The 24,277-nt window shown below is 35.2% G+C and overlaps 2 protein-coding genes and 1 pseudogene across 4 annotated transcripts in view; 2 read left to right on the forward strand and 1 right to left on the reverse strand.

The window, feature by feature from the left end:
- Positions 1-24,277, forward strand: part of LOC149147732 (uncharacterized) — an 85,181-nt gene that overhangs the window by 55,115 nt on the left and 5,789 nt on the right. The window lies entirely within an intron of this gene.
- LOC149147733 (uncharacterized) lies at positions 3,571-4,754 on the forward strand. Of its 3 annotated transcripts, none has more exons than XM_089439741.1 (2): positions 3,571-4,299; positions 4,471-4,754. In XM_089439741.1, the coding sequence occupies exon 1, from the start codon at positions 3,612-3,614 to the stop codon at positions 4,257-4,259; it is 648 nt and encodes a 215-aa protein (XP_089295867.1). In that variant the 5' UTR covers positions 3,571-3,611; the 3' UTR covers positions 4,260-4,299; positions 4,471-4,754. The 3 variants fall into 3 exon arrangements, with proteins under 3 accessions (XP_089295867.1, XP_089295868.1, XP_089295866.1); XM_089439742.1 differs by having other exon boundaries at positions 4,506-4,754; XM_089439740.1 differs by having other exon boundaries at positions 4,547-4,754.
- Positions 14,784-14,968, reverse strand: LOC149147734 (hydrophobic protein RCI2A pseudogene; annotated as a pseudogene).

A 24,277-nucleotide genomic window follows, 5' to 3' on the forward strand; every position in this document is an offset into this window, starting at 1 on the left:
GCTGACAAAGAACTTCTTGGTAGATGGAATGTACAGCCTGTAGGCTTTGGATTCATCACTGTATCCAATGAAGATGCATTTCTCCCCTTTGCTGTCCAACTTCCTCCTTAGCTGATCTGGTATGTGTGCATAGGCCACACACCCAAAAACTCTCATGTGGGTGACTCCTTGCTTTCTCCCACTCCATGCCTCTTCTGGCACCTTGTTCATCACTGCTTTTGTAGGACACCTGTTCAATATATAAACTGCACAATGTACAGCTTCAGCCCAATACTCATTTGGCAAATGCTTTGCCTTCAACATGCTCCTTGCCATATCCATGATGGTCCTGTTCTTCCTTTCAGCAACTCCATTTTGCTGTGGGGTGTACCGAGTTGTAAACTGTTTATGAATTCCATTTTCTCTACAAAATCTTAGGAATTCCTTGGAGATATACTCACCTCCTCTATCAGTTCTCAATACTTTTATGTGCAGCCCGCTTTGGTTCTCCACAAGTGCTTTGAAATTTTGGAATTTCTCAAACACTTCACTTTTGTTTTTAAGGAAATATATCCAAGTCTTTCTTGTACAGTCATCAATGAATGTCAAGAAATATAGGCTGCCAGCTAATGATGGAGCTTGCATTGGCCCACACAAATCTGAGTGGATGATTTCTAAGGGTGCTTTTGCCCTTATGCTCTTCCCTGATGGAAAACTTTCTCTATGTTGTTTTCCCAAAATGCAGCCTTCACATAGGCTGTCCGGTTTCTCTATCAATGGTAATCCCTTTACCATTCCTTTCCTACTCAACAAATTTAGGCCTCCAAAATTTAGATGACCAAATCTCAAGTGCCACAACCAATTCTCATCCTTTGGCACGCTTTGGAAAGCCTCTTGGGTAACTGCTGCAATTTCATTTTTGTTTTTCAAATCTGCCCTGATCCTCAAGGGGAACATCCTGTTCCTTGTCATCTTCACTTCAGCAATGCATCTTTTGCTGGGTGGTATATCCATGATGGTGCATACATCATTTTTAAAGAAAACATTGTACCCCTTATGGACAAGCTGTCCAACACTCAAGAGGTTACATCTCATTCCGGGGACATAGTATACATCTGCTATGGTTTTCTTTTCTCCTTGCTTTGAAAGTATTTTTATTTCTCCTTTTCCCATAACAGACACTTTACTATCAGTTCCTAGTGTGACTTCTGATTTCACATTTTTATCTAGGGCAGAAAAGAAGGCTATGTTTCCGGTCATATGGTTGCTGCAACCTGAGTCTAAAAACCATATGTCCTCACTATGTGTTTCAGCCATGTTACAAGCTAATAGGACATTTTCTTGACTGTTGTTTTCTCTTGTAACATTTGCATTTTGTCTGCTGTTCATATCATGTTGTTTCTTTCTACAATCACTAGCATAATGTCCATACTTTTTGCAATAATAGCATTGAACATTAGATTTATCATACCTTTGTCCTTGAGCATGATGTTGATCTCTTTGTTGGCTGTTGCCTTGACCTTGGTTCTGATTTGGATTGCTGCCTCTTCCTTGTGCATTTGATGAGCTGTTCCTTCCTCCTCTGTTCTGGCTTCTGCCTCTTCCTCTTCTGTTTCCTCTTCCTTGACCTCTTCCTCTTCCAAAGGACATCTGGGTCTTGAAGGCTTGCTCTAGAGATGAGTTTTCATTCCTACTCAACCTCTGCTCATGTGTTATCAGTGATGCATGTAGCTCATCAACTGAATATTTTGAGAGATCCTTTGTCTCTTCAATGGTTGTGACTATGGCATCGAACCTTGAGGGTAAGACTCTCAATATTTTCTCCACTATTCTTCTATCTTCAATTGTTTCTCCATGAGTTCTCATTTGTGTGACTACTCCAATCATATGAGTGAAGAATGAGTCAATGTTATCTGACTCCTTCATGTTCAAGTTTTCAAAATCCTTTCTCAGCATTTGCAATTTTGCTGTCTTCACTCTCTCCATGCCTTGATAGGCTGTCTTGAGAGTTTGCCATGCTTCATGTGATGTTGTAGCTGCTGCTATCCTTGGGAATATACTCTGGTCCACTCCTTGATACAACAAGACAATGGCCTTTGCATCCTTCTTCCTATTGAGCTTCAACTGATCCTTCTCTCCCTGAGTTAATGCATTGAACTCAGTTTCATCTGCTGGTTCCTCAAACCCATATTCTACTAGTTCCCATATATCTTGAGCGATGAACAAAGCTCTCATGGTTATAGACCAGTAGTCATAGTTCTTCCCATTAAAGTGTGGGAGCTGGGTGTTGAACATACCCATGCTTGTGCTTGCCATTCCTTGCATCTTGAACTATGGTTTTAAATCCTTGACTGTGTTTTTTTTAAAACTGACTGTCTTCAGCAATAACAAGAGAAATGCTTTTGGGGAATACCTGAATCCTTCGCTGTCTGAGTCTTCTATCTGCCTGAGAGGTTTTGCTGCAGCTACAAACCTTCTCCCTTCAGCTTCTTTAACTTCTTTAAAGAGCCTGGGCCTGCTCTGATACCAATGTTGGGTATTTTTTAATGGACAAATACCAAAAACCAAATAAAATTCACCACAGAGACAATGCTCTGTTTACTCTGTCCAGGATCTTTTGACAGGGATCCTCTTAAAACCAAAATGACTCACAAGACAGCATTACACAGTCACAAAGCATTTCCATTAATTAAAAACAAACATTCTGTTACATATTTCTTCCTCTGTTCTAAGAGGGAATCACAAAAGCTCTGCTGCACTCACAGATTTTCCACTGCTGTGGATTTTACAAAACAGCTCTGTGTTCTTCAATGGCAAAAATCAAAATATTACAGTTCCATTTCTATAACGCACTGCTGTGCAATTACAAAATAAAAAAAACACACGCTCTCGTGCGTAGCCACTCCACTCACTACTAAAAAAAAATATCGCGCGCATGCACCTTATGTATAAACTACAACACACAAAACCATTTTAACATATGACGTGTATATAAAAAAACGTATGACATATGGGACATATGCCCATAATAGAAATTAAAGACATGCCCATATCTATATTAAAAGCCTTCACCATAATATTAAAGCCCGCCACCAAACACACTACGACAAACATTAAAATCATAAATTCCTCCTACGGCGGTCAACGCAAACGAGACTTCCACTTCACTCAAAATCTGACTTGTCGGGGGCCCGTGCACCTTCCGGAGATCGACGGCGAAGGACATTCAACCAAATCGGACGGTGGAGAGGATATCGAAAGGCACTTAACTGCTGAGCTTTACCTTCCGATGGGTCAAAGTTGCCTACGTCAGGCAAGAGCCACGTGCCAGCACCAAATTGCATCGGAGCAGATAGTACGGAAACAGCTTTTCGTTTGATAGCGGTGCGATATGCCCTGGCCGGTTTGTGGTTTCATGCTGGCGGTTTTGGGCTGCGTACGTAGGGCGTTGAAATTACATTTTCAACAGAGATATCTGACTTTAAACTACGAGATGACCCCACGGGCTTTGAATGAACAAATTTAACATTACGATTTCCCACCGCCACTCCCTCGAAGCCCTTCTCGATCACCTATAAATATGAGACCTATGAAATCATTTCATACCAACGCGGTATCTCTTTCCTGCAAACATGGACGTTCAATTCATTTCCAAGCTATTCCTGCTTTTCATTGCTGGCAGCATTTGTGCTGCAAATCCATCAGTTGCCTCATACTATAAATCCCCACCTCCGAAACCATACCCTTACAAATCACCTCCTCCTCCATCCCACATTCCATCTCCAGTACATTATAAGCCGCCCCCTGCACCCACACCCGTTCCCAAGCCCCCAGTAGTGGAGAAACCGCCGCCCGTGCATAGCAAGCCTCCTCCTAAGGAGGTGCCAGTTTCTCCTCCATACAAGTACAAATCTCCACCTCCTCCCAAACCAACTCCTGCTCCATATGCCAAGCCACCACCAGTCCACAAGCCCCTACCTCCTCCTTCACCACCAAAATCATGGCCAACTCCTCTTCCTCCCCACCATGAACACCATGAGCACCACGAGCACCATGAACACCATAAACCTTCTCCAGTGACCAAACCACCAAAAGCTGCTCCAACCCCACCAGCAAAACCATACGGATACAAATCTCCTCCTCCCCCAACCCATGTCATAAGTCCTGCTCACCCCAAACCAGTACCTACCTTCCCGCTTCCCCATCCCAAACCACCAGTCTATCCCTCACCACCTGCACATCACTACTCTTACAAATCTCCTCCTCCTCCTCCGTATTAGTTTCTATGATGCAACTTCGGAATTACATTCGGCTATTAATGTAAGAAGGTTACTGGAAATGAAATGCCAGCAGCAGTTTACTTTTTGGTTTGTCTTGTTTAAATGATGGATCATATTCTTCAAAAATCTGTTTATGATATTTAATAGGGACCTAATTTGTCATCAATGTTATGCTTTATCAGTCTCATTCTTGTGTTCCCTTTATTTGCAGTAAAGTACATCATTTGCATTGGTCTTTTCTATCAGGAAAACAAGTCCACTGATTACCAGGAACATACATATTGCAGGTCCGATGTATGCTATTTAAAGTGAAGACTTCTGCAAGAGAAGAGGCTGGAGATAATGTTCTTGATGTGTAGTAACGCATAAGCTAGCTTAGTGCAAAATTAATGGATAGACAGAACAACCAGATGATATGAATGTTCTGAATTCTGCTATGATTGTACTAGCTGTTACATTATAATGATAATAATAAAGGCGAGTAATGTTGTGCTATTTCGTTTGTTTGGTAACCTGAAAACAATCCTGGTGTAAAGCCTTAAAGAAGTTATGTTTAACAAGTGCTTATGTCATTTGTCTACGTCAATCTGTTGTCATCTCATATCCAAAATACGTTTATCAAATGGCATATAATTTGGCAGATCCGAGTTTATTAGGGAGGCAGAACGTGTTTTGTTTTAATTAATCATAACTAAACGCATATTATACAAATATTTTCACATTGCTCCATTAGGTCATGAGAATGGATCGATATTTTTTTTTAATTTTTCAATTATTTTTAAATCTAATTTTAATAACCTTTCAATCGACAAGTCTATTCCACATTTAAAAATAATTATTCAACATTTAAAAATAATTATCGGCAACGATGGATTCATGACATTTTATCCTTTAGGTAACAGTTTACCCCTTAGGGAAGTTTGACGATGACAAGGACTATTTATTGTTTTCTCTTTGTTGTATAGTTAACTGATCAATTGGATTTGGATGTTGTTTGTCCTGTTATCTTATTGCCCATTACCATAATGGTATTAATTGATTAATTGGATTTGGATGTTGTTGTCTTGTTATCTTATTGTCCATTACCATGATGGATGGTATTTCGTTTTTTTTAATGGTATTTGGTTTTTTTAAGAGTTTGTGGTGATAGTGTTAATAAAATTTTGGAGAGTTCTTCTGCTATGATTTGATCATCTTTTGTAGTGATAACAAATTAAGTGGAAAAATTGCATTGTATAATTTGGTTTTTTCCAAACGAAGTTTATGAGTTTGGTATACTTTCTATTTTGACATATATATTCATCATTGATATTTTGACATTCACTGTATACATTTATTATTGATTTTGTATTTGTTGATTGTGGTAGTCTATGTTTGAAGCCTTTATTTTGGTTCTTTACCAACATGTATCTCAAGAATTTATGAAGTAATTGTTAAAATTTGTCTTTCTTATGGTGTTTTCTACTTATCTTGGCTTTCATCTTCACATTTTTAGTCCTTCCATTTAATGGATCATTTTGAGGTCTACCCTTCCATGTTTACATGAGTAGTGTCATCTTTCTCCATTTAGGTTTTTCTTTGTGTTTACTTCTAACTTTTTAGTTAATGGGGGTGTTATTGTTAGTATTATCTAATGTTTATTTTCTAGATGTGTCAACTATTGTGAGTTCATGTAGGGGTTCTCATTGTTATAGTTATCTTTAGTTTACTCTAGGTCTCTTCCATTGTTATAAATGGAAGTCTTTTTTGTGTATTTTACAATGTGAGTAATACAAGATACTCTTTCATCCAAGTCTTGTATATGCCACTCCATTAGAGGAAAGTTCATCAAATATTTATGAATCTAACTCTAGGCCTCTTCCATTGTTATAAATGGAAAACTTCTTTGTGTATTTCAATATGTGAGTAAATACAAGATACTCTTTCATCCATATTTCAATATGTGAGTAAATACAAGATACTCTTTCATCCATATGCCACTCCATTAGAGAAAAGTTCATTAACTGTTATGAATTTTCCACACTAACCTAAAGTTGTGTAGTACATCATTGTGGTATGGAGAAGTTCATTGACATAAGTCTACGACGTTGTCTAACTATTCTATGTTTTAATTTTTTTTAGTTGGAATTGACAATTCAAGTCTTCACAAGATTATAATCTTTCATTGGTTAAATTGTGTTTTTGAATGCATAAATGGATTCAACTTCCCTCAAAAACCCTTCATTCACTCAAATTTTGTAAACTAAATAATTAGAAAATGCAAATTGCACAAATCCTTGCCAAATTTTCAAAAAATTGATTGAAAAATATGCCAAAAAAATAAAGAAATTAAAATGCATGTAAATTTAAAAAAAATTTACCTGAGAAATTCATCCCTAACGCAACTTGTCTAACAAAAATTATAAATGTATATTCTATTGCAAGAAAAATTGATAATCAACACAATATATAGATTACATAATTTTTAATATAAATTAAAGATAAATATTTATTTATATAATTTTAAATATTTTATATATTAAAATATTTCACTCTCCACTCTAATATCGTAGAGATGTTGTATAGTAATTATATAAATATTTGACTTTTTTAAATAAAATTAAAACAACAAATAAATATAATTATTAATAAAATATTTTGACTAAATCATATCATATAAAATTAAAAATAAAACCTAACATAAAATTATTAATAATATTTATAATTATAATAATAATTAAAAGCAATTTAAATTCCTCTTAAATTGATAATCTACTCAGCAAAAAAAATCAAATTTCAAAATATATATACACTGGACTACTTGGCAGCCCTTCTATAGTGAGACATTGGAAAGCAAAGTCGTGGGGAAGTTTGGTACACAAATTATCATTCGAGTAATCTCGCATCGGTCATGGGTTTTGTTACATCACACGTCTATTGCAAAATGGAGATACAATATATGTTCGAGTAAAAACTTCAACAAAACACGACAAATTAATTCGGCTCCATGAAGAATATATAAAGGCGGACAAAAGTTTGGTCGACACATTCCACAAGATTTGAGTCAATTTCAGGAGAATTGAGAAGTGACCGGCAATCCAGTATACCATTTAGCAATGAACATAATTATGCGGAAACTGTGGTCTCTGTAAATATAATACGATATTGCAACTCTCAATGAACTCATCCTGCTTACTATATACTTTGCCAGGACCCAGAGCAACTATCAATTACAGATTTTAGAAGTAACAAGCAACTCAACTTACTATTTAGTAATAATGAATGTAATAGGGTTTAAATTTCAATCCAAGTACATCGCGCAGGAGGAAAATTGTGAAATGAATAGTGCAGCAATAATGCTCAGATTTCGGGCTAAATACATTGCACCCAAGAGGAATGAACAGTTTAGTACGTTGCACCATAAGCAATACGGACCCACCAATACTTCCACGTCCACACAATATACTTTGCTTTTCACTAAAAAAGGGTCTTCAAATGATCTCGATCCCATCATAATTTTGTCGTTTATTTGATTATTTGCGGTATATGCCAAGTATGACTTAATAAGCTCATAATTGGTTTATATTTTTCCTTTTCATCGATTAAAAATCATATTATCTGGATTAAATAAATAAATAAAAATTGCGTTTTAATTAAAGGGTTTAATATTTATTATTATTATTATATTTTAGTTTTGTTTTTGCGTTGGTATTAATGTGTTTTTACCAAAAATTATGGTATTTTATTTATAGTTTAATTTTAGGAATTCAATTTTTATTATTTTTTTTATTATTTAAAATTATTTATTTTTAGGGTGATTGATTTTTCATGAATTATAATGTTTTTACAATATTTTCAATTTAAGATGACTTATTATTATATTAAAAACATATTTTAATAAATTTAATTAAAATATATATATATATATATATAAAAACATACGCACAAATATATGTATGTTAATATAAATAATATTAATTAATTATAATTCTTAATTTTAAGTAATGACATTTAACAATACAATATTTTATTAATTGTTTTATTTTTATGATAACATTTTTATTGTTATTATGTTTTTATTTAATTAAATTATATTTAAACTAAACTACCTTTACCAGATATTATATAGCCCTTATTTAATAATAATATCTAATATTTGGAACAACATAATTAATAGTTTGTTTAATAAATTTTCATATATTATTCAAATTGACTGATATCCTATTTCAATTACAAAATGCATCTTAATAATCATTTTAATACTAAAATTTTAAAAATAAAATTTATATCAACGATCAATTTCAACAACTCACACGATACATATCTTCGATGCAAATCATTATATCTACAAAATTAATAGACACAGGTCTCACCGCCATTTTTTATATTTATACCATTATTGTACAGGAAAAAAAATAACTGTATAAACACCAAGTTAACAGAATATCAATAATTCAAACAATGCCTATTATAAACCACCGGTCTCATCTCGGTTTCCTTGAGAACATGGGTTTCACTTGCGGCTATCAAACTGCAATTCATGTGTTCTATATAGTTATTTGACTTCCAAAACACCCAGTAAAAGAGATGGAAAAGGAAAATCGAACAGAAACAAATTTCTGTAGTATTATTAAAATCAACATAGATGTGTTGGAAAACAATGATAATTCTAACTACTGTCATTAATGTAGTAGTTGAATATCTCTAGAGAATTCAGTAGGTAGCTTTTTTTAGAATTCTGCAGTCACATTGACAAATGGATAAGTTTCTTGAAGAAGCCATCATCCCACCGAACTCCAGAAAGATCTCTGCTATGTATAAATACCTATTCACCATCAAATAAAAGCGAGTGTTTTGAATTCTGTGTTTTGATGCATGATCTATGATTTGGTATCAGAGCAGGTGTGAGGTTGAGTTGTGAAGCGCTATGAGACAACTCAGTGAGTACTGGTAAAGAGCCATGAACAACTCAGTGAGTGCTGATAAAGAGCAGTGAGCGTAGGCGACAGAGTTCTGTTTTCTGGTATGTGTGAATATTGGTGAGGCTGCTTTGTGCTGGTTGGCCGTCAGATTGGTCCGTTGGATAAAGAACTGGAAACTGCAGACTGTGTGTAAGTTTTTTTTGCTGCCATAAAATCTTTTGCTGCCGTAATGTTGCGGGTGTTTTTCTGTTTTGATGTTAAGAAAACATTAAAGGAAGCAAGGTGTTGAACGGTGATTGTCTCAGACCTTGAGGGGCACGCTGTGGGTGATATTCCTGGAGTTGGGTAATATTCCTGGAGTGAGAAGGCAGTGGGTGATATTCCTGGAGTGAGAAGGCAGTTACAATTCTGGATATTTTTTTTCCTTCTTGAATTTTTGAATCGAGGTTTTACATTTTTTTCTTATTTTGTATCAAGTTTGGATAACAATTTTTTATATTTGGCAGCTATTTAAGAATTCAGGGCTGAGCAAAAAGAAGTCAGGTCCCTAAGATTCGAAAGTTATGGTGCAGGCTTTTGAATCTGTTACCAGCAAATGCGATGAGAATAATATATTTTATAGTTAGAGAGTAGCCTGCTGATAGGGGAGACCAGAGATATGTCAGCATGTATGCTATGATGTTATGATGTTGTATGGTGTTTGGAATGTTGTTATATTAATAACATAAATATTTGTTCTGTGTTAAAAAAAGAAAAAGAAAAAAAGAGAGAGAAAGTGTTATTATTGGTGATATTAAAAAAAGAAAAGAGAAGGTTGTTATTATTGATTAAGGAAATTAATTATTAGAGTCGTGAAAAAGTTTTATCTTGGTGGAAAAGGATTTATAAGCTTATTTGACAATGGCTAATATATTGGCAGAATCTTATTTATTTGAATCTAACAAGTTAGATGGTGAAAATTATGCAAATTGGAAGTTTAAGTTGAAAACTTTGATGGAAGGCAACAATACATGGGCAATTGTGTCTGGAGCTGAAGTTAAGCTAGTGTCCCCTCAAGCCACAGATGCTGCAATTCAAGATTGGGAGCGACGGGAAAACAAAGTAAAGGTGCATCTGCGGATGACGGTTAAGGACAACATTATTCCACATAGTAGAGAGTGCAAAGCATCCAAGGAGACATGTGACACTCTCAAAAATTTGTATGAAACAAAGACTACAAATCGAATATTGTATTTAAAAAGTAAGCTTCTTTCAATTAAGATGGAAGAAAATGAAAGTGTTAGTGATTTCATTTCTAGAATTAAAGATCTAAAGGATAAACTAAGTGACATTGGTGAATCAGTATCTAGTACAGACTTGGTCACTGTGACATTAAGTGGAATGCTTGATGAATATCAAATGTTTATAACGGGTCTTTCAACTAAAGAGAAGGCTCCTACTTTTGATCAGTTGGCAGGTATACTTATGCAGAAAGAAGAGTGGAGAAGAAGCATTAAACAGAAATCTCCTAATTCAGATTTGGCATTAATGGCCAAAAGGAAGCAGTGCTTCAAAGGTAAACAGTGGGAGAAAAATAAAGGCAAAAAGCCACAAGTAAAATCATTTCAAGGTACCCCTTTACCAAGGACAAATGCCAAATCAAGTAGAGATGATGTGTGTTATTACTGTGGAAAACCTGGTCATTTTGCTAAGAATTGCATAAAAAGGAGGTCTAATCAATTTAAATAAAGAAGGCATTCAGGAAATTATTTTGATAGAGCTGAAGCAATTAGTCAAGATGTTAGCAATCTTAAATTGTTTGTGTTCAATGCTGCTTTATCAGCAGAAACTGATGATGATAATGCTTGGTTTATAGATTCTAGTGCATCAATCCATATGTCATGCAAAAGAGATTGGTTTGATACTTATCATGAGATTGATAATGGTGGACACATCTATTTAGGAGATAATAGATCACATGAAATTAAAGGATATGGTAATATAAGTGTTATGATGCCTAATGGACAAGAAAAACAAATTCAAAATGTGGTGTATGTTCCAGGATTAAAGAAGAACTTAATTTCAGTATCGACTATCACAGATCAACATTTAAAAGTTGAATTTGTGAAATCACATTGCCTAGTAAGGATGTGCAGGACAACTACAAGGTTGTTGCAAAAGGAATGAGAGTTGGAGGCTTATACAAGTTGGATGTAATGAAGAATGGGCATCAAGCTTTGGCATCAACAGGCATGTCAACTATAGAACTTTGCAATCAAAGGTATGGACACTTAAATCATAATGACCTAATGTTACTACAAAATGGTAGAAGGTCTTCCAATTATAAAGGGTGAACACTAGTGCATACTGATGTATGTGGTCCAATGCAAACTAAGTCACTTGGTGGAGCGTATTACTTTCTTATATTTATTGATAATAGCACTATATACACCTGGGTATACTTTATAAGGAACAAAAGTGATGTGTTTGAATAGTTTAAAGAATTCAAGAATATGGTTGAAAAGCAAACAGGAAAGAACATTAAAATTCTTCGATCAAATAAAGGTGGTGAATACACTTCAGGAGCTTTTATCAAATATTGCAAACAAAATGGAATTATGCAACAATTTACAGTACTACATACACCTCAACAAAATGGAGTAGCTGAAAGAAAAAATAGAACATTAGTTGAATGTGCTCGAAGTATGTTAAAAAGTAAAGGACTTACTAATAGTTTTTGGGCTGAAGCCATTAATACAAATGTATATCTTAAAATAGAAGCCCTACTAAATATCTTGAGCACAAAACACCATTTGAAGCACTGTATGGTTTTAAACCTAAAGTTAATCATTTAAGGATATTTGGATGCAAGGCCTTTGCTCATATTCCGAAAGAAGATAGGAGAAAGTTAGATGCCAAAGCCATCAAATGTATCCTTATTGGATATTGCACTGATCAAAAAGCATATAAAATGTATGATCCAAGTACTCACAAGGTCTTTGCAAGTAGAGATGTTATATTTCATGAGCATGTAAATAACCAAATAAAAAAAGATGAACATAATACATGGTAGTCTTCTTATGAAATCTTTAAGGAAGAAGAAGAAGTTGTGGAATCAACTCAAGAACCAGAACACAAGGACATTCCAAAAGACACATCAAGGAATGAAAGTCCACAAAGAAGTGATGAAGGCACTCCACAGAGAAGAAAAGGAGAAGGTACTCCACAAAATAATGAACCTCTAAGAAGGTCAACACGATAGATTCAAGCCCCCATCAAGTATAAAGATTATGCTTTAATGTCTCAAGTAATGACTGTTTTTGAGCCCTTAAATTATGAACAAGCCAAAAATCATAAAGAATGGATGGAAGCTATGAAAGAAGAGTATGACTCTATAATGAAAAATGAAACTTTGGAATTAATAGAATTACCTGAAAATAAAGTCCCTATAGGATCAAAATGGTTGTACAAAACAAAATTTAATGCAGATGGTAGCATAAACAAGTATAAGGCAAGATTGGTTGCAAAAGGTTATTCATGAAAAGAAGGTATAGATTATGAAGATACCTTTGCTCCGGTTGCAAAAATGAATACAATCAGAATAATGATAGCATTCGCAACTAAATATGATTGGAAGCTACATCAATTAGATGTAAAGTCAGCTTTTCTAAATGGTGACTTAAAAGAAGAGATTTATCTTGTTCAACCAGAAGGAATTGTAAAGAAGGGTCAAGAACATTTTGTATGCAAGTTAAAAAAGGCCTTATATGGACTAAAAAACAGGCTCCCAGATATTGGTATGAGAAAATCGACAAATTCTTCTTTCAACAAGGATTTAAAAAGAGTAAAAATGATCCTAATTTGTATGTCAAGACAGATAGAAATGGTGATATAGTATTACTTTTTATATATGTTGATGATCTAATAATAACAGGGAGTGCTGATAAATTAATTACAGATATAAAAATGAAGTTATCACAGGAATTTGAGATGAAGGATCTTGGTGAGATGCACTATTGTCTAGGTCTTGAAGTATGGAGAAATGATGGAAGAACCTTAATCACACAAAGCAAATATACAAATGAAGTACTAAAAATATTTCATATGAATGGATGTAAAGCAGTGAGTACTCCATTGGAACAAAATATCAAATTAAGAAGTGATGATGGAACAAAAGAGGTGAATGGAACATTGTATCGACAATTAGTGGGAAGTCTGAATTATCTCACTACCACTAGACCAGACATTGCTTATGCAGTAAGCATACTTAGTCAATTCATGGCTAAGCCTCATGAAATCCATTGGATAGCTACAAAAAGGGTCCTTCAATATTTAAAGGGAACTATCAATTTTGGTATTGAATATACTAATGCTTGTAATGTTGAATTGACAAGTCATTCTGATTCTGACTGGGCTGGAAATCCAGATGACAAGAAATCCACCACTGGATACGTCTTCAACATAGGATAGAGAGCTATATCATGGAGCAGTAAGAAACAAGCAACAATTTCCTTGTCATCAATTAAAGCAGAATATAAAGCATTATGTAGTGGCACCTGTGAAGCTATATGGCTCAGAAGAATACTTGAAGATGTTGGTGAAGGTCAACAAAAATCTACAGTGATCAGATGTGACAATCAAAGCACCATTAAACTGGGGAACAATCATGTATGTCATGCAAGGTCAAAGCATATAGACACACAATATCATTTTGTAAGAGAAAAGGTCCAATCAAAAGAAATTTCTCTAATGTACTGTAATACAAATGAGAATGTAGCTGACATATTCACTAAGCCTCTTGGGAAGGAAAATTTTTTTGTAGAAGTAAGTTATGTGTTGTAGAAAATTACGATTATATTGTAAGCCTAGCTGAGACTTAGACCAGCAGGCATGACAATTAAGAGTATATTGTCTTGTATATTGTGCTATAGTATATGGTTGGAATTAAGGGGGAGTGTTGGAAAACAATGATAATTCCAACCACTGCCATTAATGCAGTAGCTGGACACCTCTAGAGAATTCAGCAGGTAGCTTCTTCTATAATTTGGCGGTCACATTGACAAATGGACAAGATTCTTGGAGAACCCACCACCCCACCGAACTCCAGAAAGATATCTGCTATGTATAAATACCTGTTCAGTCATCAAATGGAGACAAGTTCTAAGTTCTGTTCATGTGTTAAACTGTGTGTGCTCTTTGATTAGTTTAATGTTATGCTTGATCTAGTCTCATTCTTGGCATCCCTTTATTTGCAGTAAAGTACATCATTTGCTTTGGCCTTTTCTATCAGAAAAACCAGTCCACTAATTACCAGGAACATACATATTGCAGGTCTGCTATTTAAAGTGAAGACTTCTGGAAGAGAAGAGGCTGGAGATAATGTTGTTGATGTGCAGTAACGCATAAGCTAGCTTAGTGCAAAAGTAATGATTGTACTAGCTATGAAGAATTCTGCTATGAATATTCTGAATTCTGTTATGATTGTACTAGCTGTTACATTATAATGACAATACTAAAGGCGAGTAATGTTGTGCTATATTTCGTTTGTTTAGTAACCCGAAAACAATCCTAGCGTAAAGCCTTAAAGCAGTTATGTTTTATGTCATTTGTCTACATAGCAGCTCCAAATAAAAAATATCCACTCTCAATCTGTCTTGTTGAGAACATAGATGGCATATATTATTCCTGGTAAGTACCCTAATAGAGTCAGCCGTAGACATAGCCAGAATTCAGCATGGCACTCGTATTTGAAGAAAACTCCCCGAGGAGGCAGAATTATGGCCAGCAAGATGTCTATGAAAGTTGCAGTGCCCTCCCTCATGATGATGAAATAAACTTGTACTGTGAATCTAATAGTCAAAATACACCCAAACAAACCACAGATCCACTGTGAATCTAATAGTCAGGATACACTGAAACAAACCACAGATCCAATCCCACTCTAAAGAAATTTTCTATTGAAATTTCCCGATAGTGTGTCTACGTAGCAGTTGCAACTACAAAATAGTCTGTTATCATCTCATATCCAAAATACGTTGATCAAATGGCATATAATTTGGCGGATCCGAGTTTCATGATGCAGGCAGAAAGTGATTTTATTGAATCATAACTAAACGCATCTTATGCAAATATTTACAGAATTTTGTTCACATTCCACCATTAGGTCATGACAATGGATTCATTTTTTTTTTTAATTTATCAACTATTTCTAGACGTAATTTTATTTTATTTTATTTTATACCATTTATTTTAGTATAATTTTAATATACAAATCTATTCAACATTAAAAATAATTATTGGTATGGATGGATTCATGACATTTTATCCTTTGGCTGAAAGTTTACCCAAGGAAGTTCAATGATAGTTTACATCGGGGAAGTTTACATAGAATATTTATTCTTTTCTCTTTTTTTATCAGTCAATTGATCAATTGGATGTTGTTGTCTTCTTATCTAGAATATTTATTGTTTATTTTTGTATGAATTTTGATGGTGATAGTGTTTAAAGTTCTTTGGGATTTTTTTGCCATGCATTGATCATCTCCGGGATTCTTTTGCCATGTATTAATCATCTTAACAAATTAAGGGGGAAAATTGTACTATGTAATTTGGTTTCTTTCCAGTTAAGTGTATGCATTTGATATATTTTGAATCTTGACATTTAATGTATATATTTATTATTGATTGATGGTAGTTGGTTATGTTTGAAGTTTTTGTTTTGGTTTTTATTGATTGATTGATTGTGGTTGGTTATGTTTGAAGTTTTTGTTTTGGTTTTTATTGGTTGATTGTGGTTGGATATGTTTGAAGTTTTGTTTTGGTTCTTTACCAACAAGGATTTGAAGCATTTATGAATTAATAAGTTTATCTTTCTTGTGAGTATGCAACATTTTCAACTTCAAAGTTTAACCAAGTTAACAGAGATTTTTTGGTTCTTATCTTCAAATATTTAGTACTTATAATTGAGTAGGGCTTCTATTATTACCATTTAGTGGAGGATTGTGAGGTCCATAATTTCATCTTCCATGTTTATCTGAGCCATCTTTCTCCATTTTTTGAGGATTTTTTTCCTATCTATTTTTCTCATTTTTTATCTTCTTATGAGAGTTTTTACTAGTGTATCTTTGCTAGAACCAAGTCTTCTTTTATGTTTACTTCCTAGGTTTGATTAAGAAAATGTTAGTATTGGTATTTTATAATGCTTCTTTTCAAGATGTGCCAATTGTTGTTAGTTATAAGCTAATATAGGGTTCTCATCTACTAGTTGTCATAGTTATATTTAGCTAACTCTCGGACTCTTCCATTTTTATAAATGAAAGACTTTTTTGTGTATTTCGCAATGTAAGTAATACAAGATTATCTTTCATCAAAGTCTTGTATATGCCACTCCATTAGAGGAAATTTAATCAATTTAACTCTAGGCATCTTCCATTGTTATAAATGGAAGACATCTTTGTGTATTTTACAATATGAGTAATACAAAATACTCATTCATCATAGTATTGTATATTTGACTCCATTAGAGGAAATTTCATCAAATATTTATGAATTTTCCACATTAACCTAATGTTATGTAGTACATCACTCTTGTAGAGAGAATTTCAATGGTGGTATTGTCTAACTATTCTATGTTTTATTTTTTTAGTTGGAATCTGACAATTCAATTCTTCACAAGATTGTAATTTTTTGTTGGTTTAATTGTGTTTTCTAATGCGTAAATAGATTCAACCTCCTTCAAAAAACCTTGGGTCATTCAAATTTTGTAGACTAAATGTCTCAAAAATCCAAATCTCACCAATCATTGCCAAATTTTATAAAAAAATTTGATTGAAAAATATGCTTATAAAAATAAAAATTATAAAAAAGAATATAGGCAAATCTATAAATTTTTGGAAAAAGGTCCATCCCTAACCCAGTTGGTCTAAAAAATTTTGTACATATAAATATATATTCTATGGGGAGGGAATTTGAAATGTACATTCTATTGTAGAGAAGTTGATCTTCAATACAATAGCTAGATTATATGATTTTCAATATAAATTAACAATAAATATTTAATTATAAATAATTTATGTATTAACATATTCATAATCAAATTAAAAATTATTTTAGATTTAATTATGTTGATTTTAGTATAGTGGAGATGTTGTAATTCAATGGTTTATAAATATTTGATCCAATCTAAATTAAATTAAAATTAAAAAAATAATTAATTAATCATGCTAATCCATTTATGCATTCAAAAATGCATTTTAAACAGAAAAAAATTGCATTCTTTCTTGAAATTGTTTTTCGGGATTCGTGTGAAAAAACCTATTCCGTCAACTACACCCTAAAAAAAAAAAAATCCAATTTAATTATATATATCTCCACATCCAAAACATTAAATATATTGTAATACTTCGCAACCCTTCTATAGTCACTACAACACAAAGGTGGGTTTTAAGACAATATTTGAGACACCTTTTGGTTAAATTATCTTAACTTGAGAGAAAATAAAAACTTGTATATTGTCTTAAATATTGTCTTTAAGCGGGTGTCTCAAATTATTGTCTTAAAACATTGTCTATATAAAATCAATATATAACACAAACATTATTTTCTCTTAAGAGACATTTCTTTCATTTTTGTCTCTTGGGAAACGATAGATAGGATTAAAAACATATTGTGTTTATAAAGACGATATGTCTATAATTCTAAATATCGTCTCTCTAAAGATAATAAAAAATTATATTTAAATACAATACAATACCACTTTTGTCTTTATAGAGACATATAAAACAATCAATCTAGAAAAATATTTCATTATTGAAATAAATGAATATAAAAAGTATTTAATTAAATAAACTACAATGTCATTGATTAATCCATGTTAGGGCACAGTGGAATCGAACCACTAACCTCATTCTTATAAGGCAGGTGCTCTTCCATTGAGATAGCACCCTTTAAAGAATTATGTGAGTTATAGTAATCATTGAAAGTGCATATATAGGTATTGATTTATAAAAGGAAGCTCGACAAATAATAGCATAATTGATGCAGAAGCATTCACCCCAAGTAAATCGTTGTATATTAATAGACATAGGGGGTCTTGTGTTTTAGGGAAGTTGGTTTCCCAAATGTTGAGTTAATGTAAATATTTAGGCCTTTGAGTGATTTTCAATGAGAATAGAAATTAATTAGACATATTTGTAAATGTTCTCGAAATATAGGAGAACATGAGAGGATTATGATTAGTTAGCAATTAATTTGAAGAATAGTTCCTCAACTGTAAAGGAACTACTGATAATGTATTGAAAAGGGAAAAAGAGGGAAGTTGAATAGGTTAGTTAGCCAGTTAGCCAGCAGGCCAACCAGAGCGAGAGTGTGGTTATAAGCCTTCGGGCAAGATAGGGAAAGATGCCACTGTAATCAGAAGATCAGGCTAGAGAGACAGAGTCTCGTTGTGTAATCAATTGTTAAATATGTTTATATAAAAAAGAACTCAATTATGAGTTCGAATGTGTGTTCAAGTGTTGAACAATGAGTGATGGATGAATTGTAATTCAATATGTGTGTGTGTGTGTGCAGGCAGGTCGAGGCGAATGCACAGAGAGGAAGAGAGTGAGACAGAGGCTTGTAACGGGCTGTTAATCCATTTGAAGGATCGAAGCAATGCTCTAGAATGATAGTGATTTGAAAATCCATAGAGTGAAGCCCAAGCAGAAGGGAATTGGGTAGCAGAAGAGCACAAGGGTGGAACCTTAGAAAAACCCGAAAACCACAGAAACCTGGAGAAAAGGTGCAAAATCTAAGTAAACAGGTGGACGGAGAAATGGAGTGTTAACGCTCAGCAACCATTAGATCTGGAAGATCAACGGTCGAGATTAAATCGCATTGGCAGAGAACCTTTTAAAGTTATCGAAATCAAGCCATGGAGGATTGTGATGAACGAGCGCCAATTGATTGTGGACCGTAAGATCAGGACCAGATCAACGGTCCAGATCTAATCGCAAGTCGATAGTCGGAGGTGCCAAGGGACAATGACGCAACATTGCGATATCGCCGATAACAATAAACCGGCGATCGGAGTTCGGGCTTATTGGTGTGTAGAGGAGTGCGATATGCGATCAGGCACACCCAACAACGAGTTAAATGTTGGTTATATAATATTTGAAATCCGATAGAGTTATTGCATATCGAGTGTGGAGGAGCCCTATGTTAATGCGACCCAGGAAGGGTTGGGTTTGCGATTGCAATAAAGGCAAACTTCGAGAATTGTGCCAAGACCGTACCAAGGTAGTAAAGTTATTTTTTGTGGTTAATTCCTTCACAAAGGGGTTATGAAAAGTTAAGCGCGCATATGTGAGGTCTTATATATATATATATATATATATATATATATATATATATATATATATATATATATATATATATATATATATATATATATATATATATATATATATATATATATATATATATATATATATATATATATATATATATATATAAGTCCAATGTTATAATGGATGGAAGGTTTTATACGTTAAAACCATGTATAACCAATGTTGAGAGGGAAGGTTTAGTATATATGTGCGGCCATAAGGTTTTGCAAAGAATTGACGGTTTAATAACATTCAAATTTTAATCATAGTAGATTGCACCATAAGCAATAGGAACTGTCACTACTTGCACGTCCACAATATATATTTTTCTTCCCAGTAAAAGATGCCTTCCAATGATCCATTGTCTTTGTGTTGATTGGAAGTTGTTTATAGTATATTTGGTGTTTTTTGGAGTAAATATTAACTAATATGCTATTAATTGGTTCGCTATTTTTTCATTTTATTTACTAATACTGTATTATTTCTTTTAAATAAATAAACAAAATGTAAATGTAATAAATTAATGACTATTAGAATATCAAGGATTCAAACCATGCCTGGCATAAACCGTTGGTCTCATCTCGGCTTCCTTGCGAAGATTAATTTTAATTTCATGTGTATCTCTCATAGTCATTTCACTACCAAAACACCTAGTAAAAATCGAACAAAGAGATATGTGTGGACTACTATTAAAATCAAAATAGTTTACAAGTATCATTATGACTAAAAGACTAGAAATTTTCAACTCTCCCCTGCTGTCGATGCGAAAACCAAACAAAACACGACGTTGTAAAAGTAGTTATTATTATATACACAATGATTTAGTAATGGGTTGGCATGTATAATCATATTATATTTCATGCTGATATATCTGACTTTAAAATACAAGATGACCCCACAGGCTTTGAATGAACAAAATTAACATTACGAGTTCCCACCACCACTCCCTCGAAGCCCTTCTCAATTACTTATAAATACGAGACCTATGAAATCATTTCACACCAACGCGATACCTCTCTCCAGTAAAGATGGACGTTCAATTCATTTCCAAGCTATTCCTGCTTTTCATTGTTGGCAGCGTTTGTGCTGCAAATCCATCAGTTGCCTCCTACTATAAATCCCCACCTCCGAAACAATACCATTACAAATCACCTCCTCCTCCATCTCACATTCCATCTCCAATACATTATAAGCCACCCCCTGCAACCACACCTGTTCCCAAGCCCCCAGTAGTGGAGAAACCATTGCCCATGCATAGAAAACCTCCTCCTAAGGCGGTGCCAGTTTCTCCTCCATATAAATACAAATCTCCACCTCCTCCCAAACCAACTCCTGCTCCATATGCCAAGCTTACACCAGTCCACAAGCCCCTACCTCCTCCTTCACCACCAAAATCATGGCCAACTCCTCTTCCTCCCCAACATAAACACCACGAGCACCATGAACACCACGAGCACCATAAACACCATAAAACTTCTCCCGCGACCAAACCACCAAAAGCTGCTCCAACCCCACCAGAAAAACCATACGGATACAAATCTCCTCCTCCTCCCCCAACCCATGGCATAAGTCCTGCTCCCCACAAACCAATATGATGCAGGAGCATCTAGCTCACCATGACCGGGTTCACTCTCTGTCAGGTTGGAAGGTTGATTATCTGGATTGATTTTTTATTATTATAGTTTATGAGTCATGAGACAAGAGTTTGATTTGTTTTTTGTTTTTAAGTTGTTGTAACTAATTCAAGGTTAAATAGACAGTTAGGGTTGTCATGGTCTAAACAATAATAAAGACGTAGTTACGAATTGATCTGTTAATTTAGAAGAGAAAAGACAAAACTGTCTAATGAGAATCTTGTAATGTCAACCATAGCATAACTGTCTAACCAAAATCCATGACAGTTTAACTAACTGTAATCTCAATGTATAAGAGCAGAAATGTAAGACAAATACAGGGTTCATCAATTCGAGAACAAATAGAAATAAAGAAGAGAAAAACAGATCTTATTTGCAGAAACAATCTATCTGGTTCATTCATTTGTTCCTGTAATGTAATGTTATATTCTATACATCTATTGTGTAATGTAGAATAGTTTCAGCATACTATTATCGACCACTGCAGGTCGCATTTTCAGTCATTTCCCACAAACAGAAATTCTCAAGTGCATTCACATAATACGGCAGAGCAAGAGAGTGCAAAACTGGAGAATGAAAAGAGAATAGCCAAATCACAATGAGTCCTCTAACGAATTATTGTGGAGCAGAGTATCGATGGAGATAAAAACCAACACAGGTAACCCGATAACCTTTCCAAGCTTTCACGATTTAACAAAAATATACGAAACGGTAGCCATAGTCATTGTTATTCAAACATATTTACAATACAACCGTTATAAGTAAAAGATGGGTATCAGTGTTCTAGAAGGACAAACCCCAGGTTAGGGTTTTACCACAGAGTTCAGTTCTTTTTGTTGAAGCATAACAGAAAATTCAACCAGAAGTCGAAACCAAACCAAATTACATTCTACAGACAGCATTTCAGGCAAAGCGTGACTGCCAGACAGCGAACAATAGACCTTCCAAGAAACCCTACCAAACCCCTAACAATAAACTGACAGGACTCAAGCATCAGAGCCTACCAGACAAGGTTTTGTAGCATTGGAAAGTCGAATTGTAGAAGAGTCCATGTGCCCAGGTCGAACCACAGACCTGCATGACCAAACAAAGTTCTGTTAGCCATATTCACAGTGAAACCCGAAGTAAAAAGTTGAAACAGAGGACAAAGGGAAGTCCCAACATACCTGAGCAAACCAGACCGAGAGTTGTAGAACAAAGCCACTGATAAGTCGATAAATCCTGTGACAGAAGGAGTAGTTCGTGGTTAGACTCCCCACCAGTCGAGGGAAAGATTAAATCAAGGAAAAGAGTGATTACCTGCACGCCTTTGCCGAAGTTGTTTGTCTCGTTAGCTGCATTCATAATCACCAACCAGCTTGTAAATCGAACAGTGGCCAAGGGCAATGAGAGTAACAGTAAAAAGGAAAACCACAGACGAGAAACCACATGCAAGAGACTAGTGATTGAAACAGAACCGAAAGACTTACATTCAAAGGAGAGCTTGCGCACATACATTTCCAGGACTCCGACAGACTTGCACCATAAAAGTAAACCACAAACAACCACATTGTCAAGCTTAGGAAACCAGCAGGCATTTGCAACCATAGCAGGGACAGGAATAGAGATCGCCACATGTGCTTGAGGAGGAGCCATACAGGGTAGCTCCCAAACCCTTACTAGACCGCACAGCAGCAAGGAAAGATCGCGAAAGACGAGACCGCCAAAGCATTTTGGCAAAGGGTGCATGGAGGAATCAAGCCCGAGGCTGGTAGCTGGGCAATAAATGACTCATTAACACATTCCAATTACCAACAAAAATATCTATTGCCACCCTACATACAACCACCGGCACAATAGATCAAAATCCGCCACGTCACAAAAGCCGAGACTAGGTGTAAAGCCAAACTTAAGTGTAAAGTGCGGGCCCGTGTGGGCTGGGCCACATCAGAGTGGTATCAGAGCAGTTTCTTGTTTTTTTTTCATGTTAGTAGGAGGAATGGAGAGAGGAAGATGAGGTCGTGGCAGAGGTGCTAGAAGATTGGTAGAGGAAGGATTGAGAGAGGAGATCAGAATTCTTGCTGCCCGTTTGGAGGCAGTAGAGGCAGGTAGACGAAGAGATCCAGAAATAGGTGATGACAGTGAAGAGGAAGTTGAAGTAGCAGTAGATGGACCAGAAGGTGAATCCGTAGAAGTGAGACTGTTGAGATCTGTTTTAGTAGCAAGCAGTAAACCCAAACCAGAACTCCCGACGTATGACGGCAACCTATCTATCGAAGTTTTATTAGATTGGATCAATGAGATGGATAAGTATTTTGAGTGCGAGGAAGTCAGCAAAGACCGTAGAGTTAATTTCGGTACGACAAAATTGAAGGGACACACAACCCTATGGTGGGACAGTGTTTAGAACGAGAGGAAAAGACTGAACAAGGCGCCGATTAAAACCTGGTCAAGGATGGTGTCCAAGTTAAAGGGAAAATTTCTGCCAAGGGACTATCAGATTGCATTGCACAAGCAGGTGCAAAATCTGAGACAGAAAGGATTGACGGTAAGGGAATATACGGAGGAGTTCTATCGAGTGAATTTGCGGGCTAGATATACAAAGGATACAACAGAAAGAACAGCTAGGTATGTTAATGGATTAAGGTTGGATATTTTGGATGAAATCAGTATTTTTTCACCAAATAACACTGAGGAAGCATATCAGAGTGAGATGAAGGCTGAGGAGAAAATTACCAGAAGACAGAACGCCCGGAGAGGACGAGGAGCCAGCAGAGGGAAAGGCCAGTCCTATGGAAGAGGGCGGACTGCTAGTAATAATGAGGAAGGTAGCAGTTCCAGGGCTTCTAGATCAGTGGACAGAGGTGATAGTGCAAGAGGTGGAAGGTCATCCCAGCGGGGCAGAGGTAATGGTCGAGGAAGAGGGGATGGTTACCAATGTTATCGATGTCATAAATGGGGACATAGATCGTTCGAGTGTCTAGAAGCAGAACAAGCTGGACAGTGGGGTGCATACGTGGCACAGCCAGAAGAAGCAGCAGCACCTCCCCAAGAAGCAGAGAACGCTCCAGAGACGGGAGAAGCTTTGGTGCTGCACAAGGTACTGTTGAAACCAGTCAAAGAGGTCACCGACCAGACACAATGGAAGGCTTTATTCAG

This window comes from Pinus tabuliformis, chromosome 9 (genome assembly GCF_031772625.1).
Source record: "Pinus tabuliformis cultivar Carrire ecotype Pingquan chromosome 9, CPIR1, whole genome shotgun sequence".
NCBI lineage: Eukaryota > Viridiplantae > Streptophyta > Pinopsida > Pinales > Pinaceae > Pinus > Pinus tabuliformis.